At 38.7% G+C, this 21,165-nt stretch overlaps 3 protein-coding genes across 4 annotated transcripts; 2 read left to right on the top strand and 1 right to left on the bottom strand.

Moving 5' to 3' along the window:
- Window positions 1-89: 89 nt before the first annotated feature.
- Window positions 90-2,361, top strand: PBRP (plant-specific TFIIB-related protein). Its single transcript, XM_089998548.1, has 3 exons — window positions 90-741; window positions 852-1,010; window positions 1,118-2,361. Exons 1-3 carry the CDS (start codon window positions 160-162, stop codon window positions 1,949-1,951), a joined length of 1,575 nt encoding a protein of 524 aa, XP_089854674.1. The 5' UTR covers window positions 90-159; the 3' UTR covers window positions 1,952-2,361.
- LOC149841571 (uncharacterized) lies at window positions 1,945-7,332 on the bottom strand. Of its 2 annotated transcripts, none has more exons than XM_089998550.1 (3): window positions 7,044-7,332; window positions 6,704-6,925; window positions 1,945-2,082 (listed from the first exon to the last, which is right to left on the bottom strand). In XM_089998550.1, the coding sequence occupies exons 1-3, from the start codon at window positions 7,248-7,250 to the stop codon at window positions 2,023-2,025; spliced, it is 489 nt and encodes a 162-aa protein (XP_089854676.1). In that variant the 5' UTR covers window positions 7,251-7,332; the 3' UTR covers window positions 1,945-2,022. The 2 variants fall into 2 exon arrangements, with proteins under 2 accessions (XP_089854676.1, XP_089854675.1); XM_089998549.1 differs by lacking the exon at window positions 1,945-2,082 and adding an exon at window positions 3,272-3,757.
- Window positions 7,333-14,602: 7,270 nt separating this feature from the next.
- On the top strand, window positions 14,603-15,295 carry LOC149841570 (uncharacterized). The gene has a single exon (XM_090002166.1). It carries the CDS (start codon window positions 14,603-14,605, stop codon window positions 15,293-15,295), a length of 693 nt encoding a protein of 230 aa, XP_089858292.1.
- Window positions 15,296-21,165: the final 5,870 nt, after the last annotated feature.

Genomic DNA, 21,165 nt, shown 5'->3' with positions numbered 1-21,165 from the left:
AACTGGGGTTGGGACCCCACACAAACCCAAGGGCCATATTATACCCTTTTCTTTCTTTTGTTGATCAGCGAATCACCCTCAGCGGTCTCATTGTCATTTTCTATCCTCCTGCGGCCTAAAAAAATTGAGAGAGAACCGGAGAAGAAAGAAAGAAGGGGAATGAGCCAGGCGGTTCGGTGCCCGTACTGTTCGGGCGGGCAAGGGAGGTGCAGGACGTCGGGGAGGGCAAGGGCGGTGACGGAGTGCGCGTCGTGCGGGCGGGTGGTGACGGAGCACCAACCCTACGCCCACGACCTGTTCGTCCTCCGAGCGCAGGACTCGCCCCTCTGCATCGTCACCCCGGACTTGGCCCAGCTGCCGCCCCTCCTCGACGACGACGATGACGACGACGACGACGACCCCTTCGAGAACACCGGCTTCATCACCGCCTTCTCCACCTGGTCCCTCGAGCTCTTCCCCGTCTTCGCCCATTCCTCCACCAGCTTCTCCGGTCACCTGGCCGAGCTCGAGCGCGTTCTCCAGCTCGACTCCCCCGACCTCGTCGATAACCTCAGGGCTTACCTCCAGATCGTGGACGTCTCCTCCATCCTGGGCGTCGACCGCGACATCTCCGACCACGCCGTCCAATTGTTCAGGGATTGCTCCTCCACCACCTGCCTCCGCAACCGCAACATTGAAGCCCTCGCCACCGCCGCCCTCGTTCAGGCCATCCGCGAGGCCCAGGAGCCCAGAACCCTACAGGTCAGTCAGTGGGTCCACTGTCCCTGCGCCTGCCTCCCTCTCTCTCTCTCTCTCGGGTGTTCTCAACAACTCATGCCCTTTTTTTCCTTTCTTTCTTAATTCTTGTACAGGAAATCTCAGCGGCTGCCAATGTTCCTCAGAAGGAGATTGGGAAATACCTCAAGATTCTTGGTGACGCACTGAAATTAAGCCAACCCATCAATTCCAATTCTATATCCGTCCACATGCCCAGATTCTGCAGCCGCCTCCAACTTAACAAATCCACTCAGGTAACCCAAAACCAAAACTCCTTTCAAGTTTTAGTAGACACCGCACTCGGTGAATTTTTCTCTTCTTTTTTATTACTGTTTGGCAACCTGAAAAAGCAAATTGTCAGGATTTGGCAACCCACATTGGTGAAGTTGTGACAAACAAATGCTTCTGCACTCGCCGGAATCCAATAAGCATCTCGGCGGCAGCCATCTATCTATCGTGCCAGCTCGAAGATAAACGGAAAACTCAGGCCGAGATCTGCAAGGTGACTGGACTAACAGAGGTTACTCTGCGTAAGGTCTACAAGGAGCTTCTTGAGAATTGGGATGACCTCCTCCCGCCCAACTACACTCCCGCTGTCCCACCGGAGAAGGCATTCCCCATGACAGCTATCGCCTCCGGTCGGTCGATGACTTTGAAGCCCGAAGCCCTGGATCTCTCTTCCTCTTCAACCGCCCAACCTGACGAGTCTAAGCTCGTATCCGATACAACAAAACCCAGAAAGATTCAGGAAAACACGGAGGGGGATCAGCACCAACAAGGAAAAGGGAAAGAGAAGGAAGCAGAGTACTGGAAAAACACTACTATTCCGAGCTCCCCGTTAAGCGAAAGGGCAGATAACAATGACTCGGGTGCGTCACAGTGGCAGCCCCAGCTTCTGTTTGGGATGCCCGCTTTCAGGGAAGGTGGGAAGATTACGAAGCTGAAAAGAGATATAGACATGAATGAGTGCCCTCAAGAAACAGGTGAATTTGAGCAGAAAGGAGCCTGCGTTGCGCCAATTGGGAATTTGGCCGGTGTTGTTCCAGGGAGTAAATGGCCGTTTCTTGCTTCTCATGCAACCGGAGCGCATATACGGCCAGTCCACCAAAAATTTTCGGCTGGGTTGATTGGTCAGGGAGATCAGTACCTGGTTGAAAGGGGGCACTCCCTTGGTGATGAAGGCAAGAGCCTCTGATGTGTGGTTCGGAAAATAGGAAGCGCAGATGAACAGGCTACTTCTGTATCCCGATAGCCTGGCCCCCTGGATCAGCGGCTCTCTCCTTTTTCTCCCCCTTGGCCTCTTTGTTGGTCGCCATGAAAATGAAACTGTAGTATAGATGAAAGAAAATCTGTGTTAATGAGACTGGAATCATGGTCGCCCTTATCCCTTCTTCTCCTCGTTTTGTTGTTCACCATGAGAACGAAACCGTATAGCATAAGAAACAAAACTTTTGTATGCTGACGCTGAACGGGGAAAACAAACTCGATCATGGATGGATATTTGGGAGCAGCGCTAATCGTGGTTTCTGCGATTTGGAGTTAAATATCCTTCTGGTATTCCTACATCGGCCCTCCAATGCTTACCCAAAGGAACAATTGCCATTACGTTGCAAGTTTTAGCTTGAGATCATCGACGTTGGGAACAATCGAGCAGAAAATGCTTGGTTCTCTCTCCGTGCTCATTTACGTTGCCCAGATTCCTTCCGCACAAGTACACAGCCTGGGGGATTTATACACCTCGACCGTGTGCATTGGTCCTTTGGACATGCGTTTGAGTTTTTTAACAAGACGACCACCACCAGGAAAGAGCAGTTTTTACAGACACATGCATTGCAGATTTAACTCATGTATGCGTGATATATGATGTAACCCCTTTTTTTTTTTTACTAACATTGAATTGCGCAAGTGTCTCCCTGACCAACTAAAATCAAATCTATAGATACTTGCTCACACTTGCTCTCATAGGAAATGAAATATACTTGATATAACTGTACAGTTAGATCCAACATTTGATGTGTAGATGCATACAAACAAGAGCCGCACCACCATATGGTGTCATGGTTCCGAATCACAATAAATTCACGCATAAAAGCGTCTGTTAAAAGAAAGTATGTAACAAGATTAGTCAATACAAAAAGGATAATGGTAACCCCACCTAAGAGGCCCAACTTTGTATCAATGCATTCGTGCATAGAGAATCGCTCATGTCGTGCCACCATGGCCTTCTTTGTGGGCTATAAAACCAATCTACCATCTCCTTCCAACTTGAAAATATTGTGGTACTGAACGGCCAATAACTTGTGGTGGCACGCTCTTAATTTTCATAGATTATAATCATCAGATCTTCAAAAGTAGAAATAAAAACTTTTGATCTGTTGGCCATACTTTATAAATATTTTCATGTGTATAACCGTGTCAAAAATGACTTAAGCCATCTATCTCTTACGACCTATTGGTGATGATTAAACCTACTAACACGGTGAATAAATACTAAACATACCACATGATCAAATCGAACATATGACAGCTTGATTTATGCAAACAAGAGTATATATGGTAGTTCATAACAGCAAATAAATTCACACACACACCCACACACACACACACACACACATATATATATATATATATATATATATATATATATATATATATATATATATATATATAGAGAGAGAGAGAGAGAGAGAGAGAGTACATAAGTTTCTTTAGCACTGCATTATAAAGCAACTGTTCCTAGCAACTTGGCATCCCTCTATCCATCCCTGTTGGGGATGGGTCCTTGGGGCTTCCTGGGCATGGAAATTGATATGAAGTCATTTTTCTGTATTCATATTTGAGGTGGTTGTCCAATGATAGGACGCTAACAAAATTATCGCTAAACAAGCCTTTCCCGAACAAGAATAACTGCATATGCCGACTGTCAACGCCTCCCCGGCTTGGCCGACGAAGAGCTTGATTTTCCTTTGTTCTTCTCCTTTGACTTTCCACCGTCCGATTTCTGGGCACAACCATGCAGCGCAAAATGAAGAAAATCACGATCACCAAGTGTACATACTTTTTCCTTTTGGTTGTAAATCTAGAAATTACATTTTCCAGTTTTCTACCTTTCAATGTTTTAAAAATACAGGTTTTTCAAATTTCAGAAAAGCAGTGTTTGGATGAACTAAAAATCTAGACAAAATATCCAGATTTTAATTTTCCACCTGTTTGGTTGTTTTACTGAAATTTCAAGATCTCTCTCTGTGTTATTTGGACGACTACGAAGAAAAATTTTGTTATCTCCGGCCGAATTCTCACCCTAAATGAAACGTTCACGTCTCTCTTTCTTAGATGGAATCATGAAACCAGAAATGAGGAAGTAGGGAAGCGAGTGAGAGGGATCGAAGGAAGAGGACGAGAAGGGAGAAATTTTCCACGAAGTTCTTGGCTCAAAGTACCAGTGTGTATATATATATATATATGTATATCATAATTGATCATGGAAGGGTGTGTGGGGGTGTTTATGCGTAAAAGGGATTTCATAGGATAATTCGGTCCCCGGCATAAACGTGAAAAGTGTCTCAAAAGAGAAGATAGCATAGGCCGTAATGGCAGCAGCTATTTGTACAGGCTATCCTGGGCGGATTCCAAGAGGTATGCGACTTCTCAGCGCTATTGCTTTCATGAGAAACTAGATAATGAGAATCGCTCAGTTTTTCACTACGAAGAAAGTAGTGATGGCTGTGAAGGAAGCGACATCTATCCTCATAGCATATTTCGGTAATGGTGCTTTTAGGGTATTGAACCCGAAGTTAGCAAAAACATGGATCGTAAGCTGGTAAAAGCAGTCTATATGCCACTTGTGTATGGGAAAACAATTCATAGCTCGGCCTCTGATATCCATCATTGTTTAGACTCCTTCATCAAAAAGGATGAAAGCGTCATCATTGCAAACAAAAGTATCCAGGATGATCCAATTACACTGAAAACGTTTTATTTTGGGAGGATTTTTGAAAAGAAACCTGGTGCTTTTTGGTGGAAGTAAAGAAATCATATATGGCCAACAAAGCATTAGTTGGAAAAATTGAGAAAGACAAAGAAGTTTAATAAGTTTTTTTTTTGCAAGTTCTAGCCCCAGAAAGCTGTATATATGCAAGAACTTGGAAAAGAGAAGGATGAATGGCATTTATAAAAAAAATGTCATGATTAAAAACAAATCACATATTGGAAATGAATATTAAAGAAGAAAAGAAAGGGAGAAGAAATCACCAAAAATGTCCTTAAAATGATTAAGGAAAATGGCTGAAGCATTTAATCGAACAGTCTGAGTGCACTTTCAGAAAGAAGAAAATTTCATGAAGGAAAGAATAGCCATTTACAGGAAAATAATGAAAATGCCGTAGAACTTACCTTGAAGATGGGTCGCTGGCCGGGTTTGTTGGTTGGAGGTGCGATTCTTGGGAGCCATGCTGAAAGAGCGTCGAGAATGAGCACCTAATGGTTTATCTCAGTGTCATCAAGAAGGAATTACCCTCTTGGAAATTGATTTGGAGTAACAGACCAGAGTAGGGACGAAGGAGAAGAGAGAGAGAGAGAGAGAGAGTTGGGAAGGGGGCACCCGTGTTTTCTGATAATATGTTTTTTAGATTTTTTTTTTTTCAGAAATCCAATTATGTATAGGATTAATATTGTGCAGATTTTTTCAAATTATTCAATTTTTAAATATCTAGTTTAGCTATCCGAAAACTTGAAAAGGTATTTTTTTAAAATTTTCCAATAATTCATTTATCTGGAAAAAGGGGTCGAACCAAACAGGACCTAAAGGTCATAATCACGATTTTTATGATAATAAGACATGAACCAAACCAAAACATGGTATACAATTAAGGTATTGATACTTGATAGAGGATCCGTTGGATGATTCTTGATCAAGCGCGAAGCGTCAGCTACGCTATTCGGCACATGATCCTCTACATTATTTACCGATGTCGGGTACCGACGTCATAGATTTACGGTGAGAGAGACCATCCACGAGGCAGAAACAATGGTTTCGGTGGAGGTTGAATGCGAACCCCCCAACGGCGTTCTAAGGCATATGATGGAATCTTATGAGAAAAATCAAATCCCGCGGCGACCAAGGTTGGGCATTACAGACTTCATTTTGCCTAATTTATATCATGAATGACTTCTAACATGTTTGGGATTTTTTCAAATATCGAACACATCCACGTGTGTGTAGCATAGCGCAGGCGGTATAGGTTCAAATCCCATAGGCGTCACTTTTTTGCACAAACCCGAGCCTCGCAACTCTTTGGGCTAAGGGGTAAGCTCCTGTTGTAAGTAGGGCAGGCAGAACCAGCACCCCGCTATGTCTGATCCTGAGGGGCAGTTTGTCGGTGTAAATTAAAAAAAAAAATAAAAAAAAAAAAATCACATCCACCACGAAATCCGAATCGTGCGGTGTTCGCCGATCGAGTCAAAGCTGGCAAAGGGCCAAGCTTATCGTACGGCCGTCAACACCGATACGAAAAGGGAAATTCTAAAAATAGGAATAACGCTATCGTAAATTTTACAGGACAAACATGTTCGTCTCCAGATACGACTCCTCCTCCTACCCCCGAACGTACAAACAAACAAGGCACAGTTCACAAAGACGTGGTGGGAAAGTTGCCCCAACGGGGTCTCTGCTTGTTAGTGCACGTCACCTTGTGTTGGGACGTTGCAAGTTCGAACCCCAAAAGGTATGGCTGTATAACTAGTAGGGGTTGCAGCTTTCTCTGTCGAAAAAGTTGCCAGAAGAGAAACCGAGAGAACAGCCGTTGCCCATGGCAACTTTTGACAAAAGATTGGCTTCTGTTCTCTCCCCCAAATTAAAGTCCAACCAACGAACGCATCCAGATTTCCGAGCTATCGATTCAGAAGGGGAAACACAAGAGAGGAGGTTAGAGAAAACAAGGGAACGCACCTCGTTGGTGTGGCGAGGTTGGGGCGGGTCGAGGCTGAGCATCCCGAAGGACATCTTGGCGATCTCGGAGACGGCAGCGTCCTTGACGGCAGGCGAGTCGCTCTGCAACTCCTCGTAAGCAGCCTCAAAAGCATCCTGCCAGAATCGGGGTAGCTTGATTCGCTTGTTGTGGGTGTAGACATCCCACAAATGCCTCACCGCCTTCTCCCTCTCCTCTATTTCCTATCGACAACTCAAAGGCGCCTTTAGTTTAACGACGGATCCTGACACCCGATCGATCTTGGTGGTGGAGAAAAGGGGAAGGTTTTTTTTTTTTTGGTTGGGTTGGGAGATAGCTTACCAAGACGTCGATATCGTCGTGGATCTGGCCATCGAAGCCATCGGAGAAGCGCATCAGGTTACCGGCGGACCATTTTAGGGTGACGGTGCCGGCGAACATGGACCAAAAGGCGAGGAGGAGGACGGCCGCCAAGGCCCATAACTTATTCTTGCCCTTGCCGAAGAGGGGTCCCTCCATCTCCTTCCTTGGCGCATCGTCGTCCTTCATTTCTCTCGATTCCCTCTTTCTACTTGCTGTGCTCACCCAATGTATACATATATCAGAGAGAGAGAGAGAGAGAATCAGAGACGAAAAGATGTTGGGGGAAGGGAAGAAAGGAGGGCAGCAGTGGTGTCACTATATTAAAATAAGGAGGACCACCCTCGCGTCGCGACGGTTGGACGACTCGGGTCAATTTACCAGACCGAATCGTACTCTTCGGAGCTCTATGTTTCGTGAGACGGCTCCATCTTGAGTCGGCCGAATAATATCTGAGCCTTTTGAGAAACGTCGGAATCGGGTGTGACAGGAAATCAAGACTCAGCCGAGTTGCCAATGTTAACCGAGTCAAGCCGAGGCTTGGGCTGTTGATTGGGTAATCCGGAACACGTTACGCTCTTTCTTCATTTGGTTAGACCTTGACTTCAGTGGAACCAACTTAAGTGAGCCGAACCGAATCTTATTGATTCTCCGGGTGTTGCATCGCTTCAGTTCGTTAGGAAACCCCAAACATATGCCACTTTTTCTGCCTAAAAATCAGCAACTTACTCTTCAACGATATAATGTTGTTAAAAAAGGGAATTCTGCTTGCAAAAAAGTGTTAGGGGAAGAAGCATTTTGGCTAATTGCAAAAGCGTTTTCGTCTTAACTCTCCCTAATTACTGTTTATGACCCATGTCTATTTCTAGCCAACCCCAAGGAGCACTAAAAACTAAAAGGGATTTTTTTTTTTTTTTGAAAAAAACAAGAGTGTAAAGCTCTTCCGTGGGTGACGGCTCCATTTGCATCGAAATTCTGGTTTTCCTCGCGCTATATATATATATATATATATATATATATATATGCAGCCCATGAGAAAGCTAAACCCTATTTATTTTGCGATCATGTAAAGCAGTAAAATCAACATCTAAATTAATTACGGAAAATATGGACGAAGCCTCAGATGCCAAATATCTAACCATATGGTCCCTGAGAGTCCAAGAGATCATTGAATATTAAAAACGTTTCCACTTCTCAATAAAAGAAATTTCAGAAAGGCTAACCGATATGGTTACCTTGATAGCGCAGCCTAGAAAGAGGTGCACTAGATTGCTAATACAAAGATAGAGAGGGAGAGAAAAAATTGATGCCTTGCTTCGGAGGGCTCAATTTTTTTTTTACAAACTCTACCCATTGTGGTATAATTCATGGGCTAAATAAAATTTTTGGTGTTGTCATCTTGCCCAAATAACCAACTTTTACTAAAACTGTTCATCTCAAGTATGGATCTATAAAAAAAAATGATAACATTAGAAAACAGTTTGGATAGAGATAACTCAAAGTAACAACCGTTTGGATAGTGATAACCCAAAGGTAATCATATCCATGCATTTGAGATGAGTGGGCCCTATCAACTCAAATGCATTGGCCCCACTGCCATGACCATGATCCACTAACGTTGGGCAACATCTCCTACTTGGCCATGAGAACTGTACAAAAATAATACAATGATTTATCTTCCTCTATTCAGGGGTTTTTACTTGCATTCATGTCTAGTAGTATACTTTGATTTAATTTTTAGACGTATCTTAACATGCATGAAACTTGTTTAATAAGTAATTTATGTTGCATACATGCTACATAAAACTAATATCTTCAACTTCAAATGTTTTATGAAAATGATAAAATTAGCAATCATGTTACATGCTACATATTCTGCTTCTTGTACATGCAGAGCTACACAACCTTGTTTCTTATAGGACCAAAAAATATTACTACCTCCAAACAGAAAAAATATAGCCTGAAATAGATTTATTGTCATCTCTGCTTTCAACAAAATCAACATCAAAATATTCAATTAGTTCTAAATTATCTGCATGATAACACAACTTTAAGTTTTTAGTCTTTTTCAAATATCTAAATATTCTTTTTACAACTTGTCAATGAGGCCATCTAGGATTACTTTGATATCGACTTATGAGACCCACAATAAAGCTAATATCTGGTCTGGTAGATAATATAACATATATGAACCTTCCAACAACTTGAGCATAAGAGATGCTCAATTTCTCTTGCCTTTCACCAGGACAATCACTCTTACTCAACTTGACCCCTTTAGCCACAAGAGTTCTTACTTACAATTATGCATTTTAAATTTTTTAACTATATGATTGATACATTTCTCCTAACTTAGACATACAAGTTTAAATATCTTGTCTCAAAAAATTTTTATTACAAGAATATATGATGTTTCACCCATATTTTTTATTTTAAAATAAATATTTAATCACGTCTTAATTCTGACAATCATATCATTGTCATTTCTAGTCAGAAATATATCATCATCAACATAAAGAGATAAAATAATAATTTTGTTCACCTTTTCATAGATATACACAATGGTCAAGAGCATTTTTCACATATCCAATAGCACATATGACTTTGTGAATTTTCAAACATCATTGACGTGGTGATTGCTTAAAATCATATAAAGTTTTTTTTTCAACTTATAGACATTATCTTCTTGACCCTTAGCAACATAAGTTTCTGGTTGTACCATAAAAATAGTTTTCTTTAGATCATCATTCAATAATGCTGTTTTGACATCTATCTGATATAGATCTAAATCATAATATACTACAACAAATAAAATTATCCTTATGGATGCAAGCTTTGCAAATGGAGAATATGTATCTTCATAATCCACTCATTCCCTTTGCAAAAAACCTTTCACCACTAAATGGTCTTTGAATTTATCAATGTTTTCATCAAACTTATATTTCTTTCTTAAAACTCATTTACACCCAAGGAGCTTTCTTTCCTTGGGTAAATCTGGTAATTCTCAAACATGGTTTTTCTCAATGAATTCAATTTTTCATCCATGACTTTTACCTAGTTTGATGATTCATGTGAATAAATCGCTTCACTATATGTTAAATTATCAGTAATCTCATCTAGTACCGAGTAATATAGTTTCTCAACTAAGTACACATAGTAATCATCTAAGATAGAGGAACTCTAGGCCTTTTATGATCACTTAACGTCAGATGTGAAGATGGAGTTCTACTTGAAGGCGTATCACCACTTGAATGGTTAAAAGGATCTCATCTCTCCTTTTAATTATATTGATATTAGGATGATATAACATGCATCCTTTTGATTGAGTAGGATGTCTGATAAATGTACATCTAATGGACTTGGTATCCAACTTGTTTCTTGATTGATTGAATTTTTTCACATGTGCTACAGAACCTTACCTTCAAAGGTGGCTTAAGTTTGGTTTTCTACTGTAATATCCATCATTTTTTAGTAATTTTTTTATTTTTATAATATATGAATAATAGAAAATTTAAGCCTATTTTATGATTTTTAAGCACATGGTTAAGTTCATATCAAATTTTTGAGAAGAACGGTCATTATTTCATCCAAAACAAAGTTTTAATGATTTTAGTGCATGCTCGACAAGTTTTGAAGATAAAATGGTCATTTCAAGAAAGTTTCAGAAACATTTATGACTCAAGGGTCATTGTCATCCTTATCTGTGTTGACCGACTTAGGGGATATGAATACACTCATTGATGGAGATGTAAATCATAGGATAAAGGTTGGGTGGATGAAATGGAAAAGTGCTACTGGAGTGCTGTGCGATCGTAGAATGCCATTGCGGTTGAAGGGAAAGTTTTATAGGACGACTATTAGACCCGCTTTACTATATGGTACGGAATGTTGGGCTGCCAAGAGACATCATATTCAAAAAATGAGTGTATCTGAGATGCGGATGCTTAGATGGATGTGTGGAAATACAATAAAAGATAAGATTCGGAACGAAGAGATACGTAAGAAGGTAGGTGTTGCACCCATTGAAAATAAGATGCGAGAGAATCGTTTACGGTGGTTTGGACATATTCAGCGAAGGCCTAATGATGCTCCAGTTAGAAGGTTGGAGAAATGGGAAAATATATTAGTTAAAAGAGGTTGGGGTAGGCCTAGGAAGACTTGGATGGAGATGATAGGAAAGGATATGAATGCTTTGAACCTCACCGAGGACATGGCGTTGGATAGAAATGATTGGAGGAAAAGGATTCTTGTGGAAGACCCAAAATGAATTTCTTTTTTGGTTCATATCGCTGACCCCAATTGTTTTGGGATGAAGGCGTAGTTGTTGTTGTTGTTGTTGTTGTTCTCTTTTAAGGTTTTATTAAAATAAAATGAATCATTAAGGGTGGATTGGCTCTAGTTATACTAACTAGTTTGGAACCTAGCTAGTTAGTGAAACTAGGGCCCCAACCAATAAATAGTTGTAGTTGGACCTAGGTTGGATCGCAAGTAGCATATATAAATAAACTATTTCCAATCATTCTGATTCTCCAATGACTTCTTTAGGAAAAGGTTTTTTGGTTATTTTTTCCATATATACAAGTAGCATATTTATTAAATATTTTTTGATTAAAATTTGATAATAATTTGAGTCTAACCATTTTCTTCATCTTATTTAAACTAACATGACACAATCTTTGGTGCCAAACATTCACATAAACAATCAAAGCACTATCAATATAAAAAGAGAAAAGTGTTTTTTTCATATCATCAGTGTTGAGCTTAAACAACCCATGCTCCTTATCAAATATACCCTCAAAGTTAAAAAGAGCATGCTTGTCAACATGAACCTTATGAGGATTAAACCTGACATCAAAACCCTTCTTTATGAGGGTTGAAACAAACACCAAATTCTGCTTCATGGACGATACAAACAATACATCGGTTAATAAAAGATTGGTGCCTAAAACATTTATCTTATATGAACCAATACCCAAAACATCACTATAGGTGTTGTTGCCCATGTAAATATATTGTTCTTCAGGTTTGAATTCTTTCGGCTCGACTGTCCATTCCTTGTTCTTTGCAATATGGCTTGTTGCTCTTGAATTCACCCACCATTTAAACAATTCCTGATCAACGAACAAACATTCCAATATCACACATACAACATCTTTCTTCTCATTGCGTCTGTCAGTACTCTTATTGTTGTTATTAAATTTGTTCTTGCAGGCACGATAATTTTTTTTGATGTGTACATATTTGCCACAATTGTTGCACCTGGTCTAAGCAAAAGATACATGCAGCTTGCAAAATATTACTCTTTTTATTAAATTTATCAAAATTCATATTTAGTTTCTTTTTAAATTATGAGTGATTAAAGGGTCCATGACTTCTACTGGGTGCATCCTTAGCAACTAACAATTCATTATGCTTGCATTTTTCATGTGTTCCTGTTCTATAGCTAGTTATAAGGCAAATTAGTCTGATTATTTGAGTTCAATCTCATGAAAATAGTAACCATTCTCTAGGAAGAGGGTAAGCTATTAAGGATTATGGAGATCTTCATGTAGTCTGAGATTATATTTCCAACAACTTCAAGGTCTTTAGCTATAACAAGCATATGGTTCACTTGGTCTACAACATTATCTTCTTCCTTCATTTTGCAAAAATTATATTTTTCAAGAACTGTATATGTGTCTTAGAGGTCATGTTATATTTCAGAGAGATTGCCTTAAACATTTTTATGATAATAGGGTAATCTTCAAAAACCTTAATAAGATTATCCTACATGTAAGTAAGCATGATAGTCTTAGCAAGTTTTATCATTTTTTTTATATTTTTTATAGTTCTTTTTATCCTCCTCATATGCCTTGTCACTTGGGATCTTTATTTCATTTTTTTAAACATATTCAATTCCCTCCAAAGATAACACAAGTGAGATCCTCATTTTTCATGTATGAAAATTTGTTTAATTGAGTTTGTCCATTTTTAGCAAAACTCACTAGCACAAATTTTGCTCGTTATAATTTTGGATATGGAGATATTGGTGTTCAACATGATCTGTCGTCAGCAAGGCTATGCTACCACTAATGACACAACAAAGAGAGATGCAGTAGATTGATAGTGTAGAGAGAGAGAGAGAGAGAGATGGCTTGCTTCAAGAGGAGAGGACTCCAAGTAGGTTCGCATCACATGGCACTTAGTCCCTGCTCCTGCTCGGGTCAAGATACATTTGCGGACAGTAGCTAGGGAAGTGCATTACTTTGTGAAATTCAAAAATTGGAACTAGGCTAAAGTGCGCATGCATGAAGCATCCATTTGGTGAATGTTAAATTCCAAGTTAAAAACCCGTACATGCATGGGAATGGGAGGCCAATGAAAATAAAAATAAAAATAAAAATTTGGGGGGTTTACCGCTGATTGAAACACACAAAACGTATCAAGCCAAGAAATCAGATATGCCTTCCCTTCCTGGGTCTACCCAATTTTTTTAGGCCTCACGTAAAACCATATTGAGGAGAGCCACATATACAGGCTCAGTAGCGTTTTGACAAGGCTGGGAGTCCTTAAAGTGGACACAGGTTGGGTAACGTAGAACCTATGTGGAGTAGCCAGCACGACTGTTGGGGTTGGGAACTAACTAACTAAGCCCAAAACAATCGTGGAAGCAACGTGAGATCTAAAGCTAGTGACCCACTTAATTAATTAACGAGTCAGATCCGCACGTCTAGCTGGCCTTAAATAAAACGTTACCAGCCTGATCAACTGCCTGAGGCAGACTGGACATGAGAGTAGATCAGGTCCAAGGACCTGGATACCGTTCATCATGAAAATGAGCATCACACTGACAACGTATCATAAAAAGGATGGTTCAGTCAAACAAGGGTCATCACTTACCTGCGTGCAAGATCGCAAGCTGCCCGAGTGGTGGTTTTTTTTTTTTTTTTTCTTTCTTTAGTTCATGTTTTTTGTAGGGCATGTTTGAATGTAGCATTTTCATAAGAAAATGAATAGTTATTCATATAACAAGTTCGTGTCAAATATAATTAGATTCATTATCCTAAGCCAACGTGAAATACGATCACAGTCAAAGAGACACTCATGGGATTTATTTATTTATTTTTTGAAATAGATCATGGGGATTTAGACCTGACTCTTCAAACAACCCCAACCGGGTTTGGCTTATAGTGGGAAGGGATCTAAGCTGCTAGGCAGGCGGTCTAGGTTCAAATCCAAGGGGTGTCACCCCTTGAGTAAGCCGAGGCAAGGAGTTACGACCGTAAGTGCAAAGCCAGCGCAGCTAATTCTAAGATCTTGGGGTCGGTTTTTCGGTGTGAATAAATTAAAAAAAAAAACCTAGTCAAACGTATTTCACGCTGACTGGAGAGAGATGTTTAAAGAAGGGGATATTTTTTTAAAATTTATTGATGCATTTGGTCATTAAAAAAAATCAGTTACATGGTTAAAATATGGGTTTCCTGCAGATGAGAAAGATGAACACCGTGGGAGACAACTGATAGCTTTTCCGATAACCCAAAAGGCTCAAAGAAGGGGAGTAAACAATGGAAAGAGGAGCAATCCAAGAAAACTCCGAGCAAGAGGAAAATCACATCGATCTAAGTCTATCTCTATCTCTTTCTCTTTCTTTTCCCCCACCACTGTCGTTGCCCCGGCCACCATCATCGTCTTCCTCCTCAGCCGACCACCACCATGAGCATGTTGGTGGTGGCTTACGTCCAAGGCGGAGCTCCACTCGCCAGCCGCTGAAAGAAGACCCTATTCCAGCGCCATACCTGTGGGCGACCGATCGGAGAGCCACCATCCACAGCCTACAGTATCTCAGGGCCAATGGCATAGACAAGATTAGTGGCCAAGTTTCTTGCAGGAACTGCGAGCAGGTGTACACAATGGACGTGGATCTGCAAAAGGTGCTGGATGTGGGTGAGTTCGTGCTACAGAACAGGTGGAGGCTGTACAACCGTGCGCCCAGGGAATGGCTCATGCCCAAGCAACTGGACTGCGACAAATGCAAACAGGAGGCATGCGTGAGGCCCATCGTTGAGGAGAAGAAGAAGAAGATCAACTGGCTCTTCTTGTTGCTGACGCAGTCGCTGGGGCATTGCACCCTTGAGCAGCTCAAGTACTTCTGCAAGCACACCAAGAACCACCGCACAGGAGCCAAAGACCGCGTCTTGCATGATACCTATCTTGGTTTGCTTAAGCAGTTGGATCCATCTGGAGCCTTTGGCAATTGATCATGATTATCATGATCTCTGATTTTTTTTTTCTTTTCTTATTTCTCTGTTCTTTCGCCCCTTTTTATATATATATATATATATATATATATATATATATATATATATATATATATATATATATATATTTACTCGGAGAAACCACCTCTAGGATTGGAGACCCCTAGTCATGCTGGCTTTGCTCTTACGGATCACTATCCTGACAGCGTAAAACTTCATGAGCTTGCCCCTTGCTCTCCAGGAATCGCCATGCTTCTGCTTGCACATGGAGTGACGCCCATGGGATTTGCTCTTTAGCCCCTCTTGCATGTGGTATATGCCTAATTTGCTACATGTTATTTTTATATATGATGCTACATTAATTGTTATTCAACTTTGCTACACTAATCATCGCTTTTCTTGCATCTTGATGAAGCTTTGGTTTCTATTTTTGTTCGTGATTTTAAGAATGTGAAGCTGCTCTAAACAAGAGAGAATTCTCACTAAACGTGACTTCTTTTTAAGACGTATATGAGTTGTTCAATAAGTTAATACATGTAAATAAAATGAATTACTAAATTACAAACAAATGGTGGATCTAGTTTTGCTTGTCAGGTTTTCTTTTTTTCTTTGTTTTCTCTTTCAAATATTTTCAACCTAGTATTGATGAATAAGGTGTTGGCTCTTAATTTTTCATGAGAAAACATAATTACTCCATAAGTCATTCTTTAGTCCAAAAACGGAAAGTAGGTAAAAATCAATTTATTTTACCTGGAAGCTTAAAACACTAAAAAAATCAGTTCAAGTAGTTGTATTTCGATAAGAATGAAGGAATTTGTTACTTGTACGAGGCTATCGAAAATTCTGTAGATTCTTTTTTCCACCCTTTTCAAACTTTATCATCATCCCTAGCCATACGGTAAGATCTTTTGGTGATTTCAATTTCATTTCTTGATTTAGTCGGTTACCTTTTTCTTTTCATTTTTTTTTTTTAATCTTGGGGAACTATATGTTTTAAGGATTTTTTCAAAAGGAATTTTTGTTTGTCACGTCATTTTCACGATACTCCGTTATAAAACCAAACCCTGGCAATACGCACGCACGCCCCTTGTCCACTAGGTAGGTGAGGTCCAATACCAGGGTTAGAACACAAAATGTTGAGAGAGCTACGGGTCCACTAGCTAGAGATGAGGCGGCATTCCTACTTTTCATTACATCTTGTACCTATGCATAAATTCATGATCATGGACAGCACTACGATGATGGCTTATTTTCGAGTTTTATGTTGGATTGCTAAAAAAATACGCATCGATTTAGCACAGTCAATTAGCTGCACAACCAGTCGAACTGGTGTATTTTTCCAAAAGAAGGCTTAAATCAAACTGGGTTTAAACCCAACCTGGCAACATTACAGGTTGGGTTGTGGGCCTTATATATATATATATATATATATATATATATATATATATATATATATATATATATATATATATATATATATATATATATATATATAAGGGTTTGTTATGTAACAAGTGCATAATGACCATTGGAACACCCATGGATTTTACCAGAGAGAGATAGAGAGATTGGGTAAGTATGCGATTCAAAATTTGGATCCATCCTGGATCCTATTTATGTTTTTGTATTTTTCAAAATTTTTATTACGAAACTTATGCATTTAAGGAAACAAATAAATAATATTGTAAACATGAGATGACTTGTAACCTGGCCTGGCTTGACTTGAATTAGGCCCATGGGCCAAACAAGCAATCTGCAGACTTTGTAATAGAACTGGGCTAGGCCCAACCTGAACTGGGTTGGTCAACAGGTCGACCCATCAATGGACCGATCAAGCCTGTCCTCAAACTGCGCAGGCCCTAGCCTGCCTGTTGTTCAATCCTAACTGCAACATTGTAACTTATACACTATAGGGTGAAGTTTTCTTTTTTACTTTTTTTTTTTTTTAAAGAATGGATATAGGAGGAGTTTAGGAACAACTTCTTCTAGGAAGTTATAATTCTTAGCAGTTGAAATTTCAACGAAGTAAATGTGATGAAGTAGAATGCAGGCTCTACTCAAATGCTGCTATTTGATTAGCTGTGGACACATAGGGCTGAGAGTAGATCATATATCATATTGTATATAACGGATTCCTTGCTATATTCAATTGCTGCACCAACTTTGTCGGTATCATTGTAAATCGGCCTGAATCGATCACTTTGTTTCGTAACAGTAGAAAATTGATACGAAACTTAGCTGATTCGGCATATTTTTAAGTTTTGAAAATATTTTAAATATTATTAATATTATTTTTAATATTTTTGTGACACATGCCATTTGTTGGTTAAAATTGGTTGATTCAGTTCAGAATTGGTATCGACCAATTCTTCAATATGATTTTGACAACATTGGTCCTCAGCATTTATAAAAAGCAAATAACATAAAAAAAGCAGTGCATTTAGGCTCACCTACTCTGACTCTATGGTGAGGTGGCAGGCTTCAATAATGATACTGCTTTAGGGGTATAGGTTAGTATAAAAATGCAAGAGGTAGGAGAAAGCCAATACTTATCTCAAGGTGTCAGGCTCTTATCATATGGCCTTTGGAGGCAAAAGTTTGATAGCTATGGGCATCCCTCCTCGATTGAGAATCCATGAAACCCATGCATGGTTGTCAGGCCTCAGGTCAAAGGATGTCAAAAGCGAGGAATAAAGTTCCTCTAAACTAATGACAAAGACTCCAAAAACTTCACCCAGGGGCAAGAGGTGCACTTGAATGCATTCTCATCAAGTTCTAGTCCTAAGTTCAAGCCTTACTGGAGACTATCAAACCTAATAGGAATGCTTTGAAACTTAATATCATATTTCTATAACTAGTTATTTAAAAATCAGTGAAGCTGAGTGTCACTATCTTAGACCAACCTAAGAGGAGAAAAGTATAAAGTATAGAAATCTCAAGTGCAGAAATCAACTTGTTAGAAAAGTTCTAATTTGGATAAGAAAGGAAATAATAAAAATCTCTAACCTTGTATAATCAATCATTCATAGCTATTATAAGCTGCCAACTCTGCTATAAATGCATGAGCCTTACTGCATATAATAAAAGTATATTGCATGCATCAAAGAGTCTAGTTATACGGATCATGAATCTGCAGAGTATACAGAAAGATCTACCATCTCTTCAGTGTTACCTGGCAGAAGTATGCTTGACTCCCTTAACCGGGACAATAAGTCTTACATCTAAATTCATTATCTTATAAAGAGTATCTCTACCCTAAGGCCTTATTAAGGAAACTTTATCCTATCCATGAGCCCACAAACAAATTCTCAAAAATAAAATCATCAAAAAGCATCAAAAATCTAAATGTGCCTAAAAGACATGAAAGGGAGTGATAATGCATGAAATGCATATCATATTATCATAAAATCATGCATTCATATGAACATTTATAGATTAAACACCCCTTTTTATGTTGTTTTAGGTGTGAAGGATCTACAGTTTTAATTTCATCAGAATTGAAGTTAAAACAAGGAAATTGGAGTATTTTTTGAGAAATTGGGTTTGTATCGCTACAAACTAGATCTAGATCCAATCCAAAACCATGCAAATAGCATTGGGATCTGGTCCACACATCCTCTTAAACCCAAATCCAATATCTACATGTGGATACTTTCACAAAAACCTTTTTGAAAATGGCATAGGCACTTTATAGTAATTTTAGAAAGTTTTGGGTACTAAATTATAAATAGTGTAAAATAGGCCTTGATTTGAAATTTGTAAAAAAAAATCTACATATAGTGAACGTCTAGACCTGTATTCATTGTCTTACACCTAGGGTTTCATGCCCCTTTCATACCTCCCTTTCCTCTTTCTGCCTCCCTACTCCCTCATTTCTGCTTCCCTTCTTTATGCTATTTTGCTTCTATGTACCATCTGTGATCATCGCAAAATTTTTCCTCTCGTAATGTTCTCTCTCTTCCTTCTCTTTTCCTTTCTAACCTCTATTTTTCTCCTTTTTGAAGGGAGAAAACTAAAAGACAGAAAAGAAGAGAGAAGAGAAAAGAAAAGAAGAGAGAAGAGGAACTCTTTTGCGGGGTCTCACTTGACCTTGATTTGAAAAATATTTAGAAAAATTACTTGCCTCCGTTTTGAAATATTTTGCGGGAAAATGGAGAAACGGGATTCGCTCGTCGGTACGAGGTTCGACCGTTCCTGGCGCCTTTACCAGGGGTAATCGAACCAAGGATCGAATCTATGCCTTTTGCTTTGCCTAAATATTTATCTAAGAATTTATCCTAAGTCTAAATGCACAAAGAATCATGCTTGTGCAATGCAAGGATGTATGCTCTTTTTGAAAATGATCTGAAAATCTCCAAGTATTTCTGAGATGAACTTGATGATGAAGTGAAGAAAATGGTTTTTGAATAATAAAATCCAACTTAGAACTCAAGATAGATCAGAGAAGTTCTAAGTAATCAGAGTTTGGAAGAATAAATCTTGATTTTGAGAAAGAATGATTTGAAGTTTGAAATGAAAGGAAATGAAGTTTCAAAGTCAGAAATGGACTTTGAATTTGGATTTTTAAAACTTGGATTTGAAATGGAATTTGAATTTCAATTTTGAAATTAGAATGGACTTGAGAAATCCAAATGATATTAAAAATAGAAATGGATTTAGGAAGTTCAGATGAGATCTGAAAAATGGATTTAGATTTGAAATCTGGAAATGAAATGGAATTGGATTTAAAAGTTGGAATCGGGAATGGAATTGGATTCTGGATTCTGAATAGAATTGGATCCAAGATCTGGAATCCAAGATGGGATTTAGATTCTAAATCCTAAAATGGATTTGGGATCTTAAAATGGGTTTAGGATCTGAAATCTGAGATCCAAGATATAGTTGGACCCTGGATCCTAAAATGGATTTTGGATATGAAGTCTGAGATTCAAAAGTGGAACTGGGTTCTGGATCTTAAAATGGATTTGGATCTTGAAGTCTGAGATCCAATGTAGAATTGGATTCTGGATCCTAAAATAGAGTGGATCTGAAATCTGAGATCCAAAGATGAGATTGGATTCTGGATCCTAAAATAGAATTGGATCTGAGATCCAAAGTGGAACCAGATTCTAGATCATAAAATGAAATTGGATCTGAAGTTTGAGATCCGAGGTGGAATTGGATTCTGAATCCTAAAATGGATTTTGGATCGGAAGTCTGAGATCCAAGTTGGAATTGGATTCTGGATCCTAAAATGGATTTGGATCTGAAGTCTGAGATCCAAAAGTAGATTGAGTCCTAACTTCTGGATTTGGATTTTGAAAGTCCAAATGGAACCTTTAAAGATGGATCTGGGTTTTGAAAACCCAGATTTGAATTTAAAATTTAAGAAGGGTTAAGTTTTGAGATTCAGAATCAAACTCAAGCTTTGATATTGAATTTTTGAAGATGAGAAAAAAAATAAACTTGATTTTGAATCAGAAGATAACTTCAAAGCTAAATTGAACTTTGAAGTTTGATTTTGAAATTTTGGGATATATAAATGAATTTCAAAGTCAAATTGGACTTTGAATTTAAAGTTTGAATTGGGGATCAGAAGATGAATCAGAAATTTCAAAGTTAAATTGAACTTTGAAATTTGATTTTGAATTTGAATTGGAAATTTAAAGTTTGAATACAAAATTGATTTTGGAATTTCAAAGTCAAATCGGACTTTGAAAAAGATGTTCAAAATCACTTGGGTTTTTTAAAAAGATTTTTTGAAAATATGATGCACTTCTATCCTAAATGATGAATGAGTTTAAAGGATTTGAAATTGGATTTTGAAAATTATATTTCATTCTTTAAATGAATATAAGTAAGATTGAGAATATAATACATCCCTGACTATG

This window comes from Nuphar pumila, chromosome 3, assembly GCF_984573655.1.
Source record: "Nuphar pumila chromosome 3, dmNupPumi1.hap1.1, whole genome shotgun sequence".
NCBI classification, from domain to species: domain Eukaryota; kingdom Viridiplantae; phylum Streptophyta; class Magnoliopsida; order Nymphaeales; family Nymphaeaceae; genus Nuphar; species Nuphar pumila.
This window is presented reverse-complemented; position numbering and strand designations above follow the sequence as displayed.